This window comes from Peromyscus eremicus, chromosome 23 (genome assembly GCF_949786415.1).
Source record: "Peromyscus eremicus chromosome 23, PerEre_H2_v1, whole genome shotgun sequence".
In the NCBI taxonomy this organism is placed as follows: domain Eukaryota; kingdom Metazoa; phylum Chordata; class Mammalia; order Rodentia; family Cricetidae; genus Peromyscus; species Peromyscus eremicus.
In genome coordinates, this window is record NC_081438.1 from 8,155,259 (window position 1) to 8,181,193 (window position 25,935).

The 25,935-nt window shown below is 52.3% G+C and overlaps 1 protein-coding gene across 1 annotated transcript in view; it reads right to left on the minus strand.

Moving 5' to 3' along the window:
* Fbxw8 (F-box and WD repeat domain containing 8) overlaps positions 1-25,935 on the minus strand; it is a 101,567-nt gene continuing 75,632 nt past the window's right edge. Inside the window, exons 8-11 of the mRNA XM_059249060.1 lie at positions 13,943-14,070; positions 3,160-3,333; positions 1,380-1,490; positions 1-937 (exon numbers count right to left, since the gene is read on the minus strand). Of these exons, the coding sequence (XP_059105043.1) occupies positions 793-937; positions 1,380-1,490; positions 3,160-3,333; positions 13,943-14,070 (558 nt within the window). The 3' untranslated portion in view covers positions 1-792. The remainder of the gene's footprint in view (positions 938-1,379; positions 1,491-3,159; positions 3,334-13,942; positions 14,071-25,935) is intronic.

The following is a 25,935-nucleotide window of genomic DNA, read 5'->3' on the forward strand; positions in this document are numbered from 1 at the left end:
AAACCACCTTAGTCTCCAGGGCATGAAGCCTTCCCACTCTGTGCGTTTTCGCCCTCTGCAGAGCCAATGTGGAGCGTCCTGGTACACTTGTTTATTATACTGCTTTTTGAGCTGGTGTTCGCGGGGACAGGGACCCTGCCTGAGTGGGGTGGGTCTCTGTACAGGCGGGTTAGGTGCCTGGTCAACGGGAATTAGAGTCTGCGCACAAATGTTTTCACTGGCGGGGTCTCCTGGCCATGGTGTGGAGATCTGCCTGTGACATTCTGCAGGCAGAGTGGGTGAGCTGTGGTTGTCTAGAGCACTGGGCTACTCTTGGGGTGCTGAGGGAAGAGATACCAGCAGCCAGGCTCAGGAACTGAGCCCCAAACCCATCCCCATGGAGTGCCTTTTCCTCCCCAGGGAAGGATGGCTGTTTCCTCCGCAGCCCGCGGAAGGGAGGCTGACCTCACCCAGGTAAGGGTCTATCTGAACTGTGGGAGAACACGGAGGGGCTGGACCAGGGTAGGGTCAGCACCACACACAGGAGACCCCAGAGTGTGGAACGAGGGAGAGCTGTTGCTCCTGTCACAGGCTGAGGTGCAGGAGCCGCTTCTGGAAAGGCTAGCTCTTGAGTCGTCAGTGTGTGCTACCAAAGCCCTAGGTGGGAGACTCTGTTCAGGTGGCTCCCGAGGCTGTGTGGCCACAGGCCACCCGGGAGAGGTACTGTCCCCAAACTTCCAGTCCGCTGCAGAGCTGCCCTACAGTTCTGATGTTTGGAAACTGGCCCTTCCCCCTTCTCCATGAGGGGACGCCCTAAACAGTGTCGTAGGGGAAAGACAGTGCCAGGTCATAGCTGTACCCAGCCATGGTGTCACAGGGGGAGCGGCAGACGGGAAGAGGGCTCTGAAAGGCCAGCTGGTCCACAGCAAACTCATAGGCATGGATCAGACCACGATGTCTAGAGGAAGCAGAGATAAGCATCAGTCAGCAAGGGGCATGCCATCTAGGCTAGCCCTCCACTGTGACAGTATGTGCTCTGAGCCCACAATGTCAGCTATGCAGACACCATGACAGAGGTGAGCAGGGGGCCCAGCAGACCTTGTTTAGGAAGAAGCACCTGATGGGATCTTTGAGCGCAGAGGGCTTGCCTCACTGTCACACTGACACTGTGGCCCTGCTCTGCCCAGATGTCAGGAGCAGCTGTGGAATGCTCCAGACAGACACTTAGTACGTGCTTCTGTTCTACTGCAACCACTGTGTGCCCAATTTCTACAGAAAACAGGGCCCATGGTTGATGCCCCGAGAGGAGCATGTGACTAAAAATGTGGCGCGTGGGGCAGGCGGCTACTGATGAAACCACGCTAAGCCATTTCTCAGGATGTGCCCAACCCCTCACTGACCTCCTGTGACAGGCAAAGTTGTCCAGGTCGGAGTTCCGCACCACCTTCTCGTAGGGCACGTTGGCAGTGATCAGGCTGTGGCTATTGAAGGAGACGTGGCGCACAGGGTGCCTGGAGCAGAGGGGGGAGCAGTGTGAGGCTGGAGTGCAGCCTGCCCCGGCTGGGAACCGTGGACCCTCTAGGCACACTTCACACTATGGAGGAGGACCTGGGGCCAGCCTCAGCTCCAAAGCAGGCATGAGCAAAGCCTTCTCTAGTTCCATTTGCACACACCCGCATGCACCCTTCACATACTCCAGCCAACTGCTTCAACAAGTTGGTGTGTTCGGGATATAAGGATGTTCAATTTGAGACAAGCCTGCAACATGGCATAGAGATCCAAAAGCCATGTGCGTAAGGCCCCGGTACCACAGTGATGGCTACAACTGGCAGCCATGCTGTGAGCCAGGGGACAAGAGAGTGAGGCTCCTGGAAATGGGAGCTTGCCCTCAGAGGCTCCAAACCGGGAAGGGGAGGCTGCAGGAAGGAGTTCCATGCCACTCCAGCTGGGGCTGACTGAGGTCAGCAGGGAGGAAGCCTGTGGTAGGAACAGGCCTTCTGGCTCGAGGATAACGGGAAAGTGCATAGGGAGGGGGACCTGGTGAGTGAAGGCAGGCTGGGGACAGGTGGTCAGACCAGCCGCCGGACTACAGCTTGGGAAAGGACCAGGACCCTTACAAGAGAAGACCTCACTTCCCTGGGCCTCCCTCAAGTGGTGAAAAGATCTGCTGGGTGTTGGGCAGCCTGCCTGAGCCACTGCAGAAGCCCAGAACGGACGGAGCTGTCCTGGAGGCACAGAGAACCAGCTCTCTACTGGCTTGCCTGAAATTTGGGCAAATGCTGGAGTCTAGTGTGGGAGTTTGAGCTGTCCTTTGGCGCCACCTGGTGGCACCATTGTGCATCACCATCTAAGTTAGGGACAGAGGGCAGTGTGGCACCACTGGGGTTCTGGTCTCATAAAAGCTGTTGGCCAGAGTATTCACCACCCTTGAGGCCAAGGAACAAATTTCACTTTGCTACCTTTGGGGATGTTTACAAAGCCTTCGACCCTGCACTTAAACGAAGGCAGGGCTGTCTTGACTTTGCATCGGGGTGGGAGAGTTGCGTCTGTGATGATTTTACCCTGGCACTTCCACAGCACCACACCCTTTTACAGTGGAGTCAAAGCTCAGCTAGACAGAAATTGGGGCCACGCTCCCCTACTGAAGGCACATGAGCCGGTGGGAGTTCCAGGCTGCTTCTAAATTCAAAACTGAGGCAGGCTCACATGAACAATGTTACCAGTGGGCACCATTCACAGAATCTCTCCTGTTCAAGGCCAGATGAGCTCTCCTTAGCTGGCGTTCACTTAACTTGCACACTATGTGCCCTTTATAGTGAAGGAAGGCTCAAGCCACACACCTGAACACACCTGTGCCAACCCATCCACCTGCACCCTGGAAATGAGTCTCGCCAAGCTGGCTCCCTTGTTTCCTGGTAATTAAGATGAAGGAACCTACAGTGACCAACACAGTTATGAAAAGTTCACTCCACCCTAAGGAACTAGGATGCTCAGTGAGGCTGCATGTTACTCTGGGCAATATTAATGGGGGAAAAGAGAGGAGCTGAAGTCTCAGGATCGGTCTCTCCAAGCCTAGGTCTCCTTCCTGCAAAGCTGCTTTCAGGAAGGTGGCTGCGTGGGCACAGGCGGCCCGGAACCACTTCAGCAACCACGGTCCACACACAGCAGGAGCCAGCTTACCTGGAGTGCACCTCCCACAGCTTCTGGTTCATGCGGTAATCCCACACAGACACCAGCCCCTCCTCGCCCCCACTGACGATCTTCCAGTCATCCATCTGGACTGCGGACACTCCCAGCTGATGGGCGGACAGTGACAGGGCGATTTTATCACTGCGGAGGTCATGGAGTCTCACTCTGGAAGATGCGAGGAGAGGGGTTAGTGAGGAAGCCTGCAGCCCCAGCATGGCTTCAGCTATGTGGTTCCTGCAGCATCCCATGGGACTCAACATCTGCAGTAGGACAGACAAACCCCATGAAAGCCCTGGCAAGGCAAAGGTAAAGCTCGTGCTGTCCCAAACTATCTACAATGTATACACACTCGCTGCTTCCAGGGTCCTGTGCAGTATTTTAACACCACGACCATGCCTCACTCACTCCCCAGGCCTGAAGGCTCAACGGAGCAGCTGCCTGCTCATGTGTGGTCTCAAGTGCACACGGGACAATTACAGATCAAACCTGCTGCACGCACAGAGGACGAAGATGGATATTGCAGTTCTGTGCCAGAGAAGTTGGACTTCAGAGCTAATTTTACTATTTTGTAAACCTGCCCAGGAGAACCAAAGCCACGAGGCCCTAACTTCCTTTTTACAGATGGTGTTTCATGGACTTTAGAATTCTTCTTCTCTGCTCTCTATTACCTCCCCAGCTTTTCTGTTTGAGTCCATTTTTTAAGCTACGGAATTGAAAATTTAGATGAGTGAGTGGCTTTCTAGGAAAGAGGAGAAAAACCAGATCGAAGCCGTGATAGAGAGCAACAGGCAGGGCTGGCCGGGCGAGCGAGGGGCCGCTGCCTACGGGCTCTGAATACAGAAGCCAGGAAGGGATGTTGTTAGCACAGCTGACATCAGGCAGACAACCTCGAGCCCCACAGGAAGCCCCTGGAGACTAGCGGAGCTACCATGTCCTGCACACAGAAGAAAACCCAGTCAGCTCTATGAGGGCTGAACCTCCCCCCTCCCAAACAGGAGGTCTCCGAACAGCCAGGCACGATCACACCGCTTCTGCCTGCCCAGTGTTAGAAACGATAAATGCCATGAAGATCAGGAATGACACAGAGAGACAGCAATTTATCCATGTGAATATGCCCAACTCTATAACTACATTAAACAGTGTTTGTGTGTACCCTGTGTGTAGTGCCTGCAGCTGGCAGAGGAGGCCATCAGATCCTCTGGAGTTACAGCTGCTAGTTACCATGTGGGTGCTGGGAATTGAACCCGGGTCCTCTGGGACAACAGCCTATGCTCTTAACTGTTGAGCCATCTCTCCAGCCCAAACAGCTACATTTTGTATACCACCCACTAATTGTAAGAAACAGTCAAGGGGCTGGAGATATGGCTCCACAGTTAAAAGCATGGCTTGCTCTTGGAGAGTTTGTGGTCCACCAGATGTGGGTGCTAGGAACCAAACAGCTGTAACTCCAGCTCCTGGACCTCAGTGTCCTCTTCTGGACTCTGTGGGCACCATATGCTCTTACACGGATTTCAGTTTTATGATAGCAGTTAATATCAGTATACTGTGTTTTCTCAACTCAGAGCTGAGTTACATATAATACCAGCTACCCGAGAAGCTGAGGCAGGAGGATTGCAAGTTCCAGGCCACCCGGAACAGCTTAGTGATATTCTGTGTTGACTAAAAACGTGGACTGTAGCTTGGTGGCAGAGCTCTTGTCTAACCTGGGGAAATTTCAGGGTTTACTCAGGCAGCTGAGGCAGGGCTCCTGAGTTTGAGTCTGGCCTGGGCTATGTAGCAAGAACTTGTTTCAAATAAAGAAGCGGGGGGGGGGGGGGGGGGGGGGGGGGGGGGGGCGGGCGGCGGCTTCTTAACCACAAAACCCACAAGCCACCCTGAAAAGATTATACAAGTATTTCAGATGATGGATGAGAGTCGACAGCAGGGGCCCCCTCATAACTGGTTCCTCCAAGTTAAACAGTAAAGACCCTCTACTCACAGCACGGAGTGCCTCTTGAGCACACCACATCCAAGTCTACCGGTCGTAAGAAATAAAAACAGATGCTGCTCCTTTATCACGTTCTTTCAGCAGAGACGGAACCTGTAACACTGCTCAGGCCCTGGGCCTGGCGGTGAGACTCAGGACAGGTGCACACACAAACCCCGCTGCAGGGACTGAGCTCGAGTACCGCGGTTTCGGGTAGGCTGGAGTGGCTTAGAAGGCACTCCCGCTGGGGGGTTCGCAGAGAGTGGACACATCCAGGCCACCATGACTCTCCACCTTGATGGACCACACCCTCAAACCCTGAACCCCGATAAACTCTGAGTTCTTTTTGTCACAGAAATGAGAAAGCATGACTAATACAGTCAGGAGAACTCAGGCTGTTGTCACAGTGCTCATCAGCGGCACAGGGACAGGCCAGCCTCTCATCACATACGGTGGTAAAAACAAAACCAATACCCTTTACCTGCTCTGCCAGGCTCAGGGGAGCCGCCTCTCCACTGCCCTGCAGAATCAGAGCAGCTGTGGGAGGGAGGGGTGAGGCTGCTGCCCTCAGTCCACACGGCAGCAGTGAGGAGCCACGGAACACCTTGACTCCTGCTTCACACAGCCATTCATTCTCCAGAATGAAGACACACACCCTCAACATGAACTTCATGAGAAGATCCGACAGGAGCAGAGCATGGCCGGCAGAGACGTGAAGGGCAGGGGCATCACACCTAGAGAAGGTCCTGGGGAAGGACGGGCTGGTAACGCTCTGGGGCTAGTGCTAGTGAGCACTAATCACAATACAAACTATGTACTGGAAACCGTCATTTTAAAATGGGCGCGCACAGTCTTCAGCAGCCTGAGGTAGAAGGAATTACCTGCTAGGAATGATCAATAGACTCACAGGGACATTTGGGGCAACATTAGAGACGCCGTGAATTTGAATGACTGACGCAGTTACTTACACCATCCCCATCCACTCGGCAGCCCCAGCACAAGCCGACAGTGGAGCACTGGGCAGACATTCAGAGCTCTAGCTGCTCACAGAAGCCTGAACTGTGAGCAGGTGACATGTCCACACCGTTTGCAAAGAGGCCAGGGGGCCAGGAACTGCTCAGCTGAGACAGGGGTCACAGGCCAGTCCTCCTCAAGTGTGAGCAGGTGTGTGTACGGGGGGTGCATTGAGGCCCCTAGTGCACTTGCTTTCGGGTGCAGAGCATGCTTCCCACAGCACGGTTCAGAAGTCAAATGCTAATAGCAGCTGCTCGGGAGGAGAGGTGGAGATGCCCCAGACCCTCGAGGGAGGTGTCTGCTTTGTTCCAGACACGACTATATAATATACCATTTAAAACTCAGGCCTCAGAGGGTGTCGGCTACACCCGGTGCATGCACCTGTGCACGTACACACACCTGATTTGTCTCAGAGGGTGACCTGTTCTCAGCTAGTGTTACGCAGGTATAATGTGGAACACCACAAGTTGGGCATTGTGGAACCGTCTGGAATCCCAGCACCAGGGAGGTAAAGGCAGAAGGGACCACGGTCATTGTTGACTACAGGCTACAACAAAGCCAGTTTAAGATCAGCCTGGGGTACAGGAAAACCTGTAAAACCACACCACCACCATCGACAAAACATCAAACCACACACCACACAATCCCAGTCTTGGGATGCAGAATCAAGGCCACACGGCAAGAAGGCAGTGCAGGCCTATGGCTACGAGCACCACTCCCCCCCAGGCTCCAGCAGGGAGGCCTGTCCTCCACGTAGGCACAGCTGCCCGTCTTCAGGCCTCTGTAGACCAGGAGACCCAAGGCTGTTGGGCACTCAGGAGGGAGGGATCCTCAGGCTGGAGCCCAGCTGGGCACTTGAAACAGATGGGGGAGTGCATGCTGGCTGGTTGGGTCTATCCAGAGCCCTCTGTGAGTGTTTACAGTGTAGCTGTAACACGCGGACACGGGCAGACACGTTTGGTCCAGTAGTTCAGTCTGCCGTCTGTTTCTCTACTGTGTGTAGACAGCGGCACCAGAGATACAGCAGCCCAGGCTCACTAAGGAAACAAACCTGCCCGTGGGGAAGAACAGTTTCTGACATCTTAAAGAGACGTCTGGCTTCTCCTCGCAGACAGAACTGCACTACTGCAGGGTCCTGTCCACTCAGGCCATCAATTCAGATGAGGAGGCAGGTACCAGCCCGGAAGAGCTGACAGGGTGCAGCACCCACCCCACAGGCGGCAGCCTGGCAGAGTCTGCAGCCTCAGCACTCAAACTGCACACCCCACGCTGGAAACAGGTAGCCCAGCAATTGGGCACAGACGTGCCAGGGTGACCGATTCCAGGGACAAAAAGGGGCCAATGGTAGAAACTGCGAATCCTCATCTAGTGAGTATCACCAACTTTGCCTGCTGAAAGAAAAATAATTGGTCTGAAAGCTATAATTGTCGTATGTTTAATATTCATGGATGGGCTTGGAGGACAGCCCCAACACCCCCTCTCTGCAGCCTTCACTAATGAAAACCGCACCATAGGAGGCAGCTTTAGCCCGCCAATTAAAACAAAAGACACCAGAACCTTCCAAAGACTCCAGCAGAGGAGCATCCATCTGATGGGCAGGAAAACGCGCTGGAACGGAGAGGGAGGCACGCTCTGGTTGGTCCTGTGTGAAGAGCTCTGAATAACTCATTATAACACTTGCAGATGGAGTGAGCGTAATGTTCGCGCCCTGCACGCGCCCTGGCAGCAGGCACCACACACGAGCGCACCACAACTTTCTATGTGCTGGGCAGGAAGGAAGCGAGAAGACTCTTTAATTGGGGGGTCACACCTCGGGGCGTGCTTCCTATTGGTTTGGACTCCACAGTCCCGTACGGTAACAAGGCAGACTGGGGTGGTAAAGCTGGCGACGTTCAGCTCTGGGTTGGCTGTTCTTCAGGAAGAACGCAATGTTGGCTACAGTTCTATCCAGAAAATAAAGGTAAATGTACGGAAACCATTGACACACAAGCCTTTTTAAACTGTGACTAAATGAATGGGGAAAACTGGTAGTTTTAAAACGTTAGTGCACACCTCCATCTGACCTCACTGTACCTGAGCTGTGGAGGAAGGCCGCACATAAGTGTGTATGCAGAATCCATGCCTCACCCACACAGCACCGAAGCCAGCCTTCTGAGAATGTTCACCTCAATAGCAATTGGAAACACTTATATTTTCAGATGCACAACATATCCAGCTTTGTCCAGTTGGGCTAAGCTTAGCATGCTCTGTGCCAAATGGTATCACCACAGTGGAGGTTTCTACATGAAATACAAGCAGCAATCCCTTTGGGGTGATCCTGAAGCTCTTGGCACCCGATTCCTCAAAGAATCTTCTAAACCCTGAGCTCTGCAGCTCACAAAAAGCCAACCTGGGACAGCATTGATGGCCAAAGCAGTAAAGCTGTTAGTACCAAGGTTTTAGATGACACTTTCCATCTCAAGTCTGAGTGAGAACCAGCACGCTGGCTCAGCAGTGAATACTCACGACAAGCCTGGTGTTTCCTCCTCAGAGCCTTGGATGGAGAGAAGCCGCTCTACAGCTGTCCTCAGACCTCCAAATACACGCACGGCACAGGTACCCCTCATCATGCACACACTCGTTAATAACTTTAAAAACAGTACCAATAGTTCACATGCCTATGTTGCACATTTTATCCCTGTTCTTTTTAAGTTTTTTTTTTCTTTTCTTTTTTTTTTTTTTTTTTTTTCCCCTTGAGACAGGGTTTCTCTGTGTAGCCCTGGCTGTCCTGGAACTCACTCTGTAGACCAGGCTGGCCTTGAACTCAGAGATCCGCCTGCTTCTGCCTCCCGAGTGCTAGGATTAAAGGTGTGCACCACAACCGCCCGGCTCTAAGATTGTATTTTTAATTATATGTATGTGTGTCTGTGTGTATGTATGTGCACATGTGTGTGCAGGAGCCTCCAGAGTCCAGGAGAGGGCATCTGGTCCCCTCAGCTGGAGTTACAGGCAGTTGTGAGGCCCCTGACGTGGCTGCTGAGAATCACACTCAGATCTCTGCATGGGCAGCACATGCTCCTTATAGTTGAGCCATCTTCTGGGCCCATTTTGTTTTTACGGAGCCGCCGTATAAAGTCCAGGCTGTCCTGAGAGTTGGGCCTCCACCTCCCAGGTGGCACAGCACCACACCCGACTCCAACACAGACGTCCTCCCTCCACCTACGGCGACTGTTAGCAAGCCTGACATCTGGGGGGGGGGGGGGGCTTCCTCTGTCTAGTACATCCTAACCAAAAGCTGCAGGGCAGTCCAGTCAGGCACTGGGGAAACAGATCAACAGGGTAGAGCTGGAACTGGGAACACACTCATCTCTGTGATCAATTAATTTTCCAGAATGGAAAGAACAATCTCGACAATGAACGGTGCTGAGACGACTGAGCACAAGCCGCACCCACCTCACACTGTACCCCAGACTACCTCACAGGCCATGCACTGTACCCCAGACTACCTCACAGGCCATGCACTGTACCCCAGACCACCTAACAGGCCATGCACTGTATTCCAGACCACCTAACAGCCATGCACTGTACCCCAGACTACCTCACAGGTCATGCATTTCAAATGTAGACACTAAATTATAAAACTCAAAAAATCAAACTAGTACCCTTGGAGTAGGAATTTTTTTTATGAATAAGTGGTAACACAAGCAGTAAAAACTAGACAAATCACACTCCATCACTATTTAAAGCCCACACTTTGAGGGCCACTGTCAACAAGTGAATATAACCTACACAAGAGGAGGATACTTGACAGATCTGACCAGCGACTTACACCCAGAAAAAATCAAAACCCATCACAACTCCACAATAAAAACCTCAGTTAAAAACAGGATTTGAGTCTGAGTGTGCTAGTTCACGCCTGTAAGCCCAGAACTCAGCAGAAGACACAGGACCGTCCTAACTGTACCCAGCAAATGCTAGGCCAGTGTGCTACAGTGAGACCACGTCTTAACCTGCACCCCACTCAAACAGTCATCTCTCCACGGAAGATGTGCCCATGACACAGGAAATGGGTCCTTAGGCACCAGCATGGTGCACAAGCAGGTGCCTTATAGACTGAGGACATGGAGGAGCTGGGAGATTCCCCAGGGCCAGGGCAGGCAGGATAAGCAGCTGCTTGAGAAGAGTGTGGCAATTACCACTGAACCCAGCAACTCAATTCCTAGGTGTCTACACCCAAGAGAATTGAAGAAACATAAAAAATTACATGGGAATTATGACAATGGTCAAAACTATTAAGAGATTGAATTAATTAAACCACCCAGATGTCCATTGGCTTACCGAGATGGACAGAATGTTGTCCGTCCAATGATGGACATTACTTGGCCATTAAAAAGGAGTGAGTGATGTTCTGGTACAAGTTACCACGTGGGCTTACCTTGAAAACGTCAGACTAGGAATAAGTCATAAAAGGCCACATGTCAACCATTTTCCCGAACATCACAGGTAAATGCATGCCAGAATGGAGGGCTTGGGGGAGACAGCAGTGACTGATCACAGTGCGGGCTTCCATCCGGGGCACCGTCCTGAAATCCACTGTGCGGTTAAGTTGATGGATCACATGACACATGAGCTCTACGTCAAGGAAGCGATTCTGAAAATGACCTTGTGCTGGGGAGATGGCTTTGTGGGTAAAACACTTGGCAGACAAGAATAAGGACCCAAGTTTGGCCCCCAAGACTCAGGTAAAGCCGGACGCAGCAGCACACGCCTGTACTCCAGCTCTCCTATGGTAAGATGAGAGGAGGGTGGCAGAGTCACCAGGAGCTCCTGGGCCAGCTAATCTGAACACACAGCCAACATGCAGGAAGCAAGGGCTGAAGACAGTGTTGTCTCTGATCTTCACACGTGCTGTAGCGTACACACACCCACGATAGACGTAGATACACACATATGGATATAACACACACACACACACACACACACACACACACACACACACACACTCACTCACTAAAAAAAAAGGCTGTACCTGGGGATGGTGACAGAGTTGTTGGTCCAAGGACTGTTGCCTAGCAACCTGACAGTGGCAGTCTCACCCCAGCACTGACTCTGGCCCTGGCTCTCCCTGGCAGAGCCTGAGGATGCTCCACTCTAACCCTGGGTTTCACTGTCGAGGCACACAGGGAGGGACCTCAGCGAGCACAGCCCTCGACCACCAGCCATGAGTCCTCCATGCACTGACAGGAAGGTGGAGGTTCTGGTTCCGGAGCTCTCAGTCCGACACCGGTAAACCACAGATGAATAGAAAAGGCAGGCACCTAGGCACTGCACAAGCCAGTCAGGATGATGGACTGCAGCCGAGCACCCTGGGAAGTGGCTGTGCCTGGAGGCTTCCCTGTCCCTAGTGTTTTCCTGCGGTCCTGCCCTCAACAGGGGTTCCCACCAACAGAACTGTAAGGAGGCAGGATGCTGTGACCACCTTCCTGGAACTGAATGAGCTTAAAACCCTCCGTCTCCCAGGGAGAAAAGAGCAGACTACTGACTTAGGTTTGGGGACAGTGTGTCCATGCAGCCACTCCTAGCCATTGGGCACGGCTGCTCTAGCAAAGTTGTCCATAGGAGCTTTAAATGTTTCAATTCTTCCCTATAGTTTACTTGCCTGGACTCTTAGATGAGGCAGGGAGTCTTGGCTTTTCCTCCGAAGGCTAACTGTAGCCCTCACTACAGACACAAGCTCGGGCCTGTAGCTCGGGTTTATTCTAACACTGAGGAGCCCTGTTCGTGCCCATCATCTAGTGATGGATGCTGTGCTGAGAATCCTGGGACCTCCCTGCTCTATTTTAAAAACTTAACTCTGCTACATTCTAATAAAACGATTTCTCAGAATCAAACTTGGGCTTCATGCTGACCAGAGGGCCTTCTGAACTGGGCATGTGGCTCCTCATCTAGTCACGACACATGATGAGGTGGGTACACTCCAGAGGAAAAGGTCAGCTTTCCTGAGAATTCCCTGCGTGTCCTGGAGGACAGCTAGGGTGAGAGACGGCTAACAGTGGCTGTGATGGTCTGGAGCTGTCTGGGCTAAGGTCTTCCCACATGAGGCTCCTCTGCTCTCTGGGTTCCTGCCAGCACCAAGAAGCTCACACATTGCACACACACACTCTGGGCAGAGTCCCCTGCCCAGGCCTGATATGTGGAGGTCCCCAAGAGCCCCTGACATTTGCTCCACTCAAAGACAGTGGAGACCGTCAGCTGAACTCACAGGAACTGGTTTGTTTCCCTGGCCACACACTGGGGCTACTTGCAAAGCCTAGGCCATGGTTGTTGTTGGGGTGTGTGTGCAAGGGCATGTATGTGTGCAGTGTATGCATGTATGCAACTGTAAGCAAGGGCTTGCATGTGTGCAGTGTATGCATGTATGTACCTGTGTAGTGTATGCATGTATGCACCTGTGAACAAGGGCATGTGGAAGTCAGAGTCAATGCCAGCCATCCTCAATTACCCTCTGCCTTATCTCTTGAGACAGGCTGGACCCAGAGCTCTCTGACTTGCTGGCCATTGAACTCTAAGGACAGTCATGCCTGTGCCCTTCCCCCTAGGGTTACAGACTAGTGTGACTATGCTTTTTTTGGCTGTTGTTGTTAAGACAGGGTCTCAGTATGTAGCTTTTGCTGACTTGGACCTTACTACATGGAGCAGGCTGGCTTGAACTCACAAAGATCCCCCAGCCTCTGCTTCCCAAATGCTGAGATTAAAGCATGCCTTGTTTTTTTTACATGGGTTCTGGGTTCCAAATTCAGGTCATGTTTGCCTAGCAGTCAGTTACTGACTGAACCACCTCTCCAGCCCCCCAAGCCTTAGCACACTGAACTTAGAGCTCCATTTGCAAGCCCCACATTCTGAGTCATCTCAGGAGACCATGAGACAGGGACTGAGTGCCTTCTCCCCACAAAGCATGCTCCGGCTCTCTTTGCTCTAGGTGGGGGTGGAGCAAGTGGGTGAGGTTCAGGATGGAAACACGATGTGATCCAATAGTGATTTCTGTAAGCTGCTACTCTGCTGGGACAGAGCTCTGGGATTTGGCACAAAGAAACACCCAGAGCCGAGCAGCCGCGCACCTGCAGCCCGGGGCTGGGCCCAGGGGAGGGGTGCCAACAGCCTTGGCTTCCGGCCAGTCTACCTCTCTCTGGGGCACTGGATCAGACACAGCAGGTAACTAGCCAAAAAGCAAAGGAGGAGACAAGACAAGGGGGAGGAAACTGAATTTGGACTGGAAGGGTCTTTTCAAACACTTTAATCCTGCAGTGCGAAAGGCTGGCACTGGCCCCTGTACCAGGAAAACCGACTCCCTCAGCCAATGTGTTAAAGAGAAGGCCGCTAATCAGCTAAATAGAAACTGGAATCTGTTCCCATCAAGTCTCTCTTCCGTCACCAGAGGGACACACAGTGCTCTGAAACACACTCTTGGCATCACCTGGCAGGCAGCCCTATTGTGCTGAACACGGCCTGTCCCTTAGGTTATTGTTTTTAATATCAGAAAGCGAGCTTTTCAGTGCCAAACAAATTCTGCAGCAGGGGGACAAAAGATATTCCAAGTGGTCTCGCCGGACCATCCACCAACTGCCTGAGAAGAGAACCAGCCGTCCTGTGTGCCTCAGAAGCGAAGCAGAGGCACAGCAGGTCCAACTATTACCTAATGCGAGACTTCGCTCCAAGTCCAGAGGATGGGGAGGGGCAGGGGCTGCAGGCGAGGCTGAAGCATGGGGCACTCACAGCTCAGGACCACAGATGACGGTCACTTCAGCCCAGACCTACCTCCTGTCCATGTTGCCGCTGACCATGAGGTTGGGAGGACTGTCCCGGAGGTTGACACAGGTGAAGTCACCGAGCGCGTTGCCAAGCTTTGAGAGGCAGCGTTCTGCTTCCAGGCTATAGACCAGGATCTGAGAGGGGAAGAGAGCACAGGGTGTCAGACCCAGAAGTCAGGGCGGCGGGGCCTCATACACTTCCCACTGTGATGCTGTTGAGGACTGTCCCCAGAAGACGCTGGGCTACTCAATGGCTTGGACACTTCCAGGCCACTGAGAGTAGAGGGGCACAGCTACTCAAGTGACAAAAGACCAAGAGAGGGAAACCAAAGAGTTCCTTGGCCAAAGTACAGCAAAAACATGAGACAGAGATGCATGAATGGGGTCAGGCAGCCTGCCTTCCCCACACAGGTGAACTGAACCCTAGCCCAGGTAATTGGTCCTGTTTGTTTGAAAGGAATAAAGGCTACAGGTCACAGGCTTCTGTTTTGTTTTTTTGTTTTTTTGTTTTTCGAGACAGGGTTTCTCTGTGTAGCTTTGTGCCTTTTCCTGGAACTCGCTTGGTAGCCCAGGCTGGCCTCGAACTCACAGAGATCCGCCTGGCTCTGCCTCCCGAGTGCTGGGATTAAAGGCGTGCGCCACCACCGCCCGGCTGTCACAGGCTTCTGATCTTGGGGTTAACTGAAGAGCTTACAGGGGCTGAGGGAAGCTGCACAGACACCACACTGAGCTACAGTCCAACAGTGTCTTCTTCCCCCTTCTGCCCTGCTCTCCCCTCGGCTCCGGTCTCACAGCCGGGGAGAAGATGCCTGTGGGTTCCAGACAGTGCAATCCTCCTGGAAGGTGCCTGTGCTGCTTCTTCAGCAAAGGGGAACAAAGGATGGATCACACAGATGCCCCGAGAGTCAGTTTTGGAATGAAAGAATACTATTAGCTCAATTGGAGGTATTCAGTGAACAGTACAGTCCTGGCCCCAAATTCACAGTGCACAGGCCTCCTCACTACACCTCTGCTGACTTTACTGCGCGTGTGGTGAGCATGCTGAGCTGGGTTTGCAGAGCAACTCCGTAGAATTCCCACAGAGACCATAATCTCTCCTGGTTAATCCACACTTACCACTTCTGAGTGGAGAGTCTTACGTCGGTCCTGAGAAATTCCTAACAAGAAATTCCTAACATCTCCACTGTGGGAACCGTCACTCTCACGACGGTTCACATTTCTAATGCATGAACCTTCGAGAATCTATGGAAGTCTAACTCCACGGTAACAGTCGTTAACTACTGCTAACACAGGAAGGAAAGACAGCGGAAGTCATAAAACTGTCTCAACGACTAATGCACAAGCTAAGATACAGCTAAAATGAAAAGTTCCTAAAAAATGGTCTTGCTATGCAGCGCTGGCTGTCCTGGAACCTAGTATGTAGACCAGGCTGGCCTTGAACTCACAGAGATCCCCCTGCCTCTGCTTCTTGAGTGCTGGGATGAAAGACGTGCGCCATTCCCAGCTCCTGACAGAAAGTTTTAAGCAATTTAAAAACAACTAAAATGGTGCTGTTGCTAATACAGACATGAGCAAATCCATCTTCAGCAAATGAGCTGGACATTATCGTAGATGGCTCCTGAGGGAGGGCAAGTGAAATCCAGCAACCTGCTGGTGTGTCTTGAGAACGTCCTCAGCACTAAGCGGGTCTGTGGTAAGACTCCAGGTGCCCTGCTCTGTGCATGCAGAGATGCCAAAACACCCTTCGACAGGTCCAACACTTTCACAATTTAAAAAGAGCTATTTTTTTTTTTAAAGCAACCATTTTGGACTTAATTGTCATCATAGAGATTGCAGTATTTTGGACTGACCTTTTTGTTTTTAAAGTACCCCAGTGTACAAGCAGGAAGGCGGGCCTACAGGAGCAGCGGAGGTACAGGTACAAGCACCGAGGCTCACACAAGCCAGCGCAGGCTCCACTTTTTCCTAGCTCTTTTTGGACAAGTGGATCAATCATCTCTGAGTGATACAGGGAGATGATCCCCGCCAACAAGACTCTGCAAACTCACCATAAAGACATCCAAGTCAGCAGTCAAGTATTTCTAAAACGTTCAATAATTCAACAGATCAGAACTATCCAAAGAGAACCTTTACTATTGCGTTTAGTTAAAGACCACAGAGATTGGAAAACACATTACCATCTCGAAGGCAGGTCTTCCACGCTACAAGTCCCTTAACGACCTTTACCATGGCTCCCTCCCTCCCACACTCTCTCTCTTTTAATAAGGTTGAGCAAATGGGACTTCATTTTATCTGATTGCCACAGACTAGTGATATCAATTATTCATGCTCACACTCCCTCTTGTTAAGACCATGCATTAGACAATTTTTCTCTTTATTACCCTGGTTGGGCGAGTCTTAACCCACGACCACTTGAGTTGTTCTCAGAGGTGTTCAGAGATGCTGGAGAGAAGGGAAACTCCCCCCGCTGCACTCTGGGAGCAGATGCTCTGCACTAATGTGGCCAGCGAGTCGATCGAGAGGCCAAGCAGCAAATGCAGGTTCAGCAGCATTAGCAGCAAGCCCGGTAGAAGCAGGCGCTGCCGTCCGCTGTGCTCTGGAGTTCTAAAGCTAAGTGACCTGCAGACGGCCGTGTGTCCTGCAGACGGCTGCCAGAGATGCGCTGTGAGACCAAGCCCCTGTGTGTTTCCACTCTGTCTTCTAGGTGGATGGATCTACGTGACCCCAAGTGAAAGAAAGGATCCTCCTCAGAAGGGGCTGGGCAGGAAGTTTTCTATTTCTGTTTATTTCCCCCTCCGAGAGCTAAAGTTTCTGATAAAATACAGCTTTCAAGTCCTGGCTTTCAACTATTCTGACTGATTTCAGTTCTACTTTTAAAGATACACTTTGTTCCAAATATAATGTATCTTATAGTAAGTTATAAGAATACATTACATAACAGAAGAATGTGGTAGTCCATTGCCACCCATCTCCAGGAACCAGCCACCCAGAACTAAGTAGATTTTGAGTGTGAGGGTCTGTCTCTCTTGCTCTGTACACGCCCGTCATTTGTGTGTGAGGCTGGTCTTTCACAGTGCTTCTCCGCTACAAGTAGGTCTGGTTCTTCGGAATGGAGAACTTCTCTGCACACATAATTCACACTGTCTCGATTTGGTTTTTGATAAAGCACTCAAACAAACATTACAGTGACAAACATTGACGAGTCCTCCTCTGTGCAGCAGGACTGGCGTGAACGGGTGTGGCAGCCAACGCGCTGACAGCTGAAAGAGCCGTGTCTGGCCCAGCCCTTCCACTCTCCACACATGGGACCTGCCTCTTCTGGGACCACAGAGCCATCATACTGCTATGTCCCAGCAGCTGGTGTCTCAAGCAGGAGGAGGGCTGCTGTACTGCCATACAGGCAGGAAGGAAACGGCCACAGGTCCAACGTCTGAAAGCATCAGCCTGAGCAGGGAGGCCAGCACTTCCCATGTGACTGAGTCTGTGTCGGGTGTCTAGAGGCTGCGGCTTTCCAGCCAAATCCTGACGGAAGGGCCAGAAGACGGCTACTACCCTCTCAGTGGGGTTAGTTCAAAGCCTGCCACCCCCTCCTCCACCTTTTGAAACCAGGATTCAGCACAGCAAGTTCTTCCTAAACACGGGACTGACATCACCCATCTGTGAGCATGAGCCACCAACAGAGAGATGTCTTCAAAGAGCTTTGGAGTCTTGCCGACAGAGAACTGTGGCCATGTTCTGATGAACAAGGAAAGTAACTTTACCAAAACTGCAGAAGTGGCTGGTTCACCTCCTTAGAACCCTAGCTGCCTTGGCAACATGGTCAGCAGTGGGCAGAGGCCTCTTCCCACAACAACTGTACTTTAAGAACCTTTGGAAACCAAGAGTGTTTGCCCACTTCCCTTTAAACAAGGGGCGTGCTGAATGGGGATGGAGTGAATTCCAAAGACTCAGAGCGAAGGCCTGACCCAAAGTCCTGGAGACTTCAGTCACAGCCGACCCTCTCCTCCCTCCCCGATACCTGGCCTCCCCCATCACTACCACATACACTGCTCTTTGGGAGAAAAGTCATGGTCAGAAGCCAGTTGTGAACAGAGCGAGCCGGCCTCACACTCTCCATCTGCACCCATGCAAGGGTCCTCTGCTTTCTTCACCCCAACTCAGCAGAGCAGGAGGTGCATCACCGTGCTGCATCTGGTGTTTCCAAGTGCCACCCTGAACTGTGCCATCCGCTTGCTGCTCTCAAACACAAGGGGAAACAGCAGTCCTGAAGAGTGTGGTCCTGAAGGTCAGGTGCAGCCTGGTTACCAAGCACTTACACAGGGTGGAGAGTGCATCCTTGACCGGGCTGTAAGCTCCCTGGAGCAGAAATGCTGCCACCCACTGCCTTTCACTCAGACCAGCAGGGGCCAGAGGCCACGGTAGTTATGTGGGCCTGCATCTGGCTAGGTGTGCGCATTTGTGTTTGGAGATAGCTGGCTGGGACTGAGCCAAGCAAACCGAGAAGTCCCTCCAGTTTGGGCCTTTCCTCTACTGCTTAACTCTTTCCTCCACTCCTGGGTGACCTGGAGGCTCCACACGGACATGCTTCATCCTGCCCCAACCCCGGGGGGGGGGGGCTCCCTTGCTGTCTGACAAGTTTGCAGACCAGGGAGCCTGGCAGACAGCTTCTCCAAGTTCAGCTCAAGTCTGTTCCCAAACAGCCCTTTGCCCGTTCCCTTCACTCAAGGGAAGCAGAACAACTCACGCAAGCCCAAAGAGACGGGAGCACTGAGAGCAGAAAGGAGCGAGGGGCCTGGTCAGGGGCTGCTCTGGGGACACCCGACAATGTCAGGTGGGGACCCAGCATCTGAGGTCTCTGTATAAAGCTGAGCCTGTGGGGTGAAGGTGGGGCCCGGTCTGGTGCAGCGCAGCTCAGCTCAGCTCAGCTCAGCTCAGTTCAGGGGAGCACAATGCTCCCATGACCAGAGCCACCAGACCTTTGTGGTGCCTACCCATCAACACCAGCCATGCATCTGCTCAAAATAAGTCCTACAGTTGAGACAGAGAAAAGCAGGGACAGGCTAACAAGGCACTGGTAGTTTCAGGTAAAGGACACAGAGTCAGCATGTGGACAGTCCCCTACCTCATGAGAGGGACAGAGCTGATGTCCAGACAGCTGCCTGCCATGTGAAAGGCACAGCAAACGGAGTGCATTTGAGAAACTGAACCCAGAATTTCTAGAAATCACAGTAGATGGACGGGCTAAGCAAAGACTGAGGTGACGGAGCAGGAAGCGAGCTGTGAACAGGTCCTCAGAACACAGTGCCGAGACGCAGATGGGAGAGACTGGGAATCAGTATGTTGGTCCAACATACATCTAACCTGCGCTCCACCGAGCGAACAGAGAAGCTTTCAACAGGTACAGCCTGAGTGTTTCCTATGGCTGACAGGAAACACTAGAAATCTCCAACAGGAGAAATTAAAGTAAATCCATACGGAGATGCTGGAGTGAGGCCACAAGTGAGGAAGATCTGTGCTGTGGTTCTGTTGTTTCTGAGACAGGGCTGTGCTGGGTTCCCAGGCTGGCTCAGGACAAAGGGAGAGAAGTCCTCAGAGGGGTGAGCAGTCCCATCCACAGCCACCTTCTCACTAGTGTCCAGGATGTCAACCCCAGCAGGTGTCTGCAAGGGACTGAGCAAACGCCTATCCACCTACAACAGTGCAGTCTGGCCACACTGGCCTTGCAGAGGGACGGGGAAATGACATTTTAGGTAGAACACAGCCCTGAGCTTCACCAGAAAAGCCAATAAACAGGATCACTCCAGAAAAAGGTCTGAGAGGTTGGGAGGAAGAGTGACTCAAGGAACTGTGTGGAGACGTAACACACACTGACCACATGACGAAGTGACGGCACTGGTGTGGGCAGTAAACAGCAGAACCAACTCTACTCCATCCAGGCAAATGCCAGAAGTGAGGGGAATGTCCCATAGCCACAGATGCCAGCCGCACAGGCTGTGTTCAGGCCCACTTCTCTGGATTCCGGAGCAGTGTCTGGCCCACTGCAGGCTGAATGTGCACCAGACGAGGGAGATGAAGCGTGTGACCGCACATGCTGTCTGCCCATGGCCAGAATAGCACCGTCTTAGAAAAGACACGCTTCGAGAGTGTGAACACAGCGGCCAGTGTGCTGTCCACCCAGCATGGGCAGCACTGCGGCTCCCTAGGTGCAGCCTGCAAGGACGGGGCCACTGGGGCGCATTCTGTAAATACAGAAGACGGGAAAGGCTACATTATACATCCCGGTAATGACAAGTGAGGTATTTCAACACAAACAAGGTGTGCACACTGCTTCACGCACACAGCAAGGTGTGCACACTGCTTCACACATACAGCAGGTGTGCACACTGCTTCACACACACAGCAAGGTGTGCACACTGCTTCACACACACAGGTGTGCACACTGCTTCACACACACAGCAAGGTGTGCACACTGCTTCACACACACAGCAGGTGTGCACACTGCTTGACACACACAGCAAGCTGTGCACACTGCTTGACACACACAGCAAGCTGTGCACACTGCTTGACACACACAGCAAGGTGTGCACACTGCTTCACACACACAGCAAGGTGTGCACACTGCTTGACACACACAGCAGGTGTGCACACTGCTTCACACACACAGCAAGGTGTGCACACCACTTCACACACACAGCAGGTGTGCACACCGCTTCACACACACAGCAAGGTGTGCACACCACTTCACACACACAGCAAGCTGTGCACACTGCTTCACACACACAGCAGGTATGCACACTGCTTCACACACACAGCTAAGTGGACAACGCGGGGAATTCACAGGTGAGCTAAGATTTTAAAAAAGGATGAGAAAGATGGACACTGGGCAGGGCAAGGAGGCTGGGGAAAAAGTAAATCACACACAAAACAGCCAATAAAAAAATAAAAAAGCAGTTAATATACATGAATAATGGATGCCTGATTTAAAAGCAGTTTACTCTGATATGATGTAATTTTTGACAAGCAGCCAGAGAGACGATTTCAAGTCCTTGCCAGAGATAAGTCATCGCGTGAGGCCTGGCGCGGCCGTGTCTGTGACCATGTGGAGAGTGACTTTCACCACCGCCTCAGAGGTGACTTCACTGTTGGCAAACAGAAACCTGCCTCTCAGGTGCCCTGAGCAGCACCCAGCAAGACGCAGCACTTGGAGAGATGGCTCCCCAACAAGAGCACAGCTCCCTGAAAACAGCCCCCAACAGTTTCCGTGACACGCTCTGGCACTGTCTTGAGCTCACTCACACAAAGGGAAGAAGCCTGGCTGCTTTTGTGTTTAAGTTTTAATTGGAGTGACAAGCCCAAAGGCCAAGATATTGCGGGGATGGGACGGCGTTGCCGAGCGTCGCCAGGCACTGGGTAGGGAAGGCCTGCGCACGCTCCCCACCACGTGCCAATGCACCTGCAACCCTGGCTGTTCCAGGACTGGGCTCTTCCTGGGAAGGCAGTGCCAATCACACAGGCTTGCCAGGCTTGGGGCTTTGTGATGTGGGCAGATGTCTACAAAGGACCAGACCGAGGCCAAACCAACACCTACTGTGACCTAAGGCTGAAAGGAACCAGGGTGAGTGTATCCCTGTGGAGTCCAGGACGCTGGTCCCCATGTCTCTCTCCTGGCACATGCCCAGGGCGGTGCAGGACAACAGGTCTCCTTAGAGTGGTCAGCAGATGCAATCCTGCCTGCTTCAGATGCTTCCTTACATAACCATCACCACAGGGAAGAGGGAAGAAGTGACCACCACGAACACGGTGAGGGCCACACCAAGTGAACAGGGGACCTTGCTGTCACCAGCACAGATGAGAGAGTTACTATGCAAACATGCTGATGACGGACACCTGTGTGGGGTGCCGCATCAGAGCAGCAGTTTCTAAACACTCCACAGGCATTAGGCACACGTGCAGCAGGGGCATGTGAACCGGGGTCAGCATGCGCTTTAGAGGGAGAAACCAAAGCTGCATCCGGGAACATTAATCCTTCAAGTAAAAATGCTACGTCCTCTTACATGGGAAGGTGCAGGGGAAGGGCTGTGGTCAGCTCTCTGTGGCCGACAGACTGATGGCACTGTTAGCAAACTTAGGCGCTTACCTGATTACCCTTTCTTCTGACCAGCCTGACTTCTGTTTCAGCCCCAAGTTAGACCAGACAGAGGCTCAGAGGGGAGACAAGCAGCAGGCCTCTAAACTAGATCATGGAAACAAATGGCCGCTGAGGGGGCTGGATGAGCAGAACAGCCAGAGCCTTTGGTGTGGGTGCACAGTCCACACAGGGTGCCTTTATTGACTATATACATCCCCAAGCCATAGAAACCTCTGCTCACTGCAGGGTCCACGATACTGTCCCTGGGGTGCAGAACAGTGCGGCACCCGCCTCACCCACAAGCCCTTCTGAACACACTGCAGTCTCAACTACCCAGAAGAGACACACTAATCCCTGCACTTAGCCATCAGAAAACTGAGTTGAAAGCCATTTGAAATAGCTTGCCCCACACTGTACAAGGAATAGCTGAGAAGCAGGCAGGAAGAAGCCAGCCAGCCACCACACTGGCGTGCCTCTTCCCGATCCCTGCTCAGAATGGTGTTCCCAGGAGCCAGCACGGCTCTGTGCAGCACTTTGTGTCTGCAGCTGCAGCTGACCCTCACGGTGCTGTAAGGTGGGCCCACTACTCCCCCACTGTTCTATGAAGAAATGGAGCTGACAGAGGGCACATCCCTTGCCCAGCTTGGACATTCTGGAAGTAGGCGTCGAGCCTGGGGACTGGCCTTCAAAGTTCCTGCTCTCTGAAGCTCCACCCAAGGGCACACAAAGTGCAGTCCTAACACAGTGTCCATGGCAGCTCAGAACGCCGCACACTGCAGCCTACCTGTCGAGGACACACTCATCACCAGCTCTGTTCCTGCGGGTGCTGACTCCAAACACATCAGGACCTCTGCATTCCACTTAACTGTATTGTTTCCCATCGTTGAAGAGCTCAGTGTCCCTCAGCTGTGACCATTTGCCTCTGGTCTCCTGGCCACTGGTTTATGGTAGGCTACAGTGCAGCAACACGGTTAAATGTGAGCTTCTGGCTCATGCGTGCTGAGGTCAGGAGAGGAAATGCAGGACCAAAGCTGAGGCCTGTTCTTTTGAAAGGCCACAGGGAGAGGGAAGTGGGGACAACTGCCAATCCTGGACGGGAAGGAACACCACATTCAAGGGGGCGACACCTCTGGGCTGTGTAGAGAGACTCGTCTTGTAGGTGTGGGTGGAGAGCTGGAAGCCAAGGTCTGACTTCTGAGGGTTTTTAAAGGGAGGCTACAGGCAGGCAGCAGGGCCTCACCCACAGTGCTTGGCATGGGCCATTTTTCTGACAAAACTGGAAATACACTTGGTGTATGTGTGTGTACCAGGGAGTGTGTGTGTGTGGGGGGCAGGGGTGTGTGAGTGCATGTGCATGCACACCAAGGAGAACAGGGATGGGTGTGTGCCATGGAATACAGGGGTATATATGTGTGCCAGTGAGTGCAGGAGTATGGGTAAGGGTAGGAGGTACAGGTATGTATGTGTGGTTATGCCAGAGACTGCAGGGGTGTGGGAGTGGGGGTGTCAGGGACTGCAGAGGTACGGGAGTGGGGGTGTCAGGGACTGCAGGGGTGTGGGAGTGGGGTGTCAGGGACTGCAGGGGTGTGGGAGTGGGGGGTGTCAGGGACTGCAGGGGAACGGGAGTGGGGGTGCCAGGGACTGCAGGAGAGTGGGAGTGGGGGTGTCAGGGACTACACAGGAGTGAGGGTGTCAGGGACTGCAGGGGTGTGGGAGTGGGGGTGTCAGGGACTGCAGGGGTGTGGGAGTGGGGGTGTCAGGGACTTCAGGGGTGTGGGAGTGGGGGTGTCAGGGACTGCAGGGGTGTGGGAGTAGGGGTGCAAGGATCTAGCTCTGGAGGCATTTGAATGTGCATTTCACAACCTCCCATGAACAAGGCACATGCATTCCCACCCCAGGGAAACAGGGAGATGGAGCCCCAGCCTACTGTACGAACAGGAGGAGCTCAGGCCAGGGCCCTAGCCTAGACGCTGACAGGGACCTGAAGAAACCTGGATATGGAACTGGGTTTAGGGATGGTAAGTTGACTTCATCAGTGCACTATCCTTGCACCGGAGGGAAGTGTGTCTAGAGGGCAGGTCATGGCAGGACTGCCTCTGTACAGATGGCCTTCAGAGGACCTGAGCCTCATCTTAGCACTGTGCAAACCTCATCACTTTGCCTGAGTCCCTAAATTTGGCCAGTGACTGCTCCAGTATGAGCTGAGCTAGAATTTTCCTCTGCCTAGCTGCAAGAGAATCCATCCTGCAACTAATTGCTGAGGGAATGCTGTGAGGAGTAGCTTGGCATCCATTAGAAGTACTTGTGAACTCAGTACCCGATGTCAGTGCTAACCCCACTCTCTAATGCAGGGCCTTACACAAGACAGAAGTGTAGGCTACGTTAATATAGTCTTCTAGGTGCTGGGTAAAAAGCCCAGGTTCTCTACTATAATTGCTGTGTGTTATCTGAATACAGCAAACATTTGAATAGTTGGTAGGCTGAGCCCACATAGGCCATGTGCTGTGTCCTTGCTTTCCCAGCCAAGTCCATCAGTCTCAACTGTCTGGACTATGCAGGAGCATGCAGCTCACAGTTACTGTTTTCACTCCTGGAAAGAGGCAAACATTTCCACCAGGCCCCCTCAGATCCTGACTAGCTGAAAAACATGCTGATTTTTAACACTAACAAACCTAGCTGCTGTCTGGGCAATATTTACCCCGAGACTCATCTGGCACAAAGAAATCAAAGCCGGATATCCCCATCTGTGCTGGGGAAATCATTGCAACAGTCAACTCCAAGTTCATGGCCTCCCATGTGTGTGGGATGGTGAACCAGGACAGGAATTCTACATACAATCAGGGAAGCCACTGGAAAAATTAGACCCTAAATAAAAATCTAATCTTAATTCAAAAGCCTAATAAGAAGGGGCAGCAGACACCATATACTTCAATATAATGCTTTATAAATTGGCTCAATGCCTTCAGAATACTGATGAATTTCTTTAAAAATCAGGAAATATTACAAATGTCAGTGACATCCAAAACTATGCAAGAGTGTGTACAGACAGAAGCTATCTGAGGTGTGGTCCAGCCCTGCCAGCAAGGCTGCAGAGTGACTCAGCACCCATATCAGCTCATTACATTAGCTCCACATGGCCCTTTCTACTCACAGGCTTCTTTCAAAACCAGTCTCGGGAAAAGAAACTAAGCTGGGCTCCCACACCTCCCAGGGATCACTGGGGCTCCAACCGGCCTGGGCCACCCTTCCACAGGCCTGTTGTCTCGCCCGGCACAACTCCAATTTCACTCCAATGCTAGTGAGTACAGGAGCACCAGTCCTATGCTAAATGTCACCCCAATTTCTCAATCTGAAAATCAAGGCAAGTAACTTGCCTGAAGAGTATCTGATTGTAAAAGCCCTGATCAGCCCCTGGTGAAAGTCACTGTTCCCTGTACAAACCTTCTCCACGTCATTTCACCAGGGATCCTGAACCACACTCAGCTGCCCCCCAAAGTAACAAGAAACGTCTTCCACAGAAACCTTCACGCTGTACGGTATAACAGAGTTCTAAAGCCTCTGAGTTGAGTGAGGCTGACGGTCCACAGCAAGCCTGGGGCTCTGTGGCAATACTTCAAGGTTCTCACTAAAAGTTGGAGAGTCTCTTTATCTTTCATCATTAATAATGCCAACAGATCAGTTATTGGCATTATTTTAATACTAAAACCTGCACAAAGCAACCTTGAGTGTTCATTTCTCATCCATTCATCTTTGAGATTGTCAGCACTCTGGAATTTCCTGAGCTCACCATGTCCACCTCCACCAGGGAAAACCCCTCTGCATTGCTGGTCACTATTAAGGAGCACAGGTTGAGAGCCGAGAGTTAGAAGCAG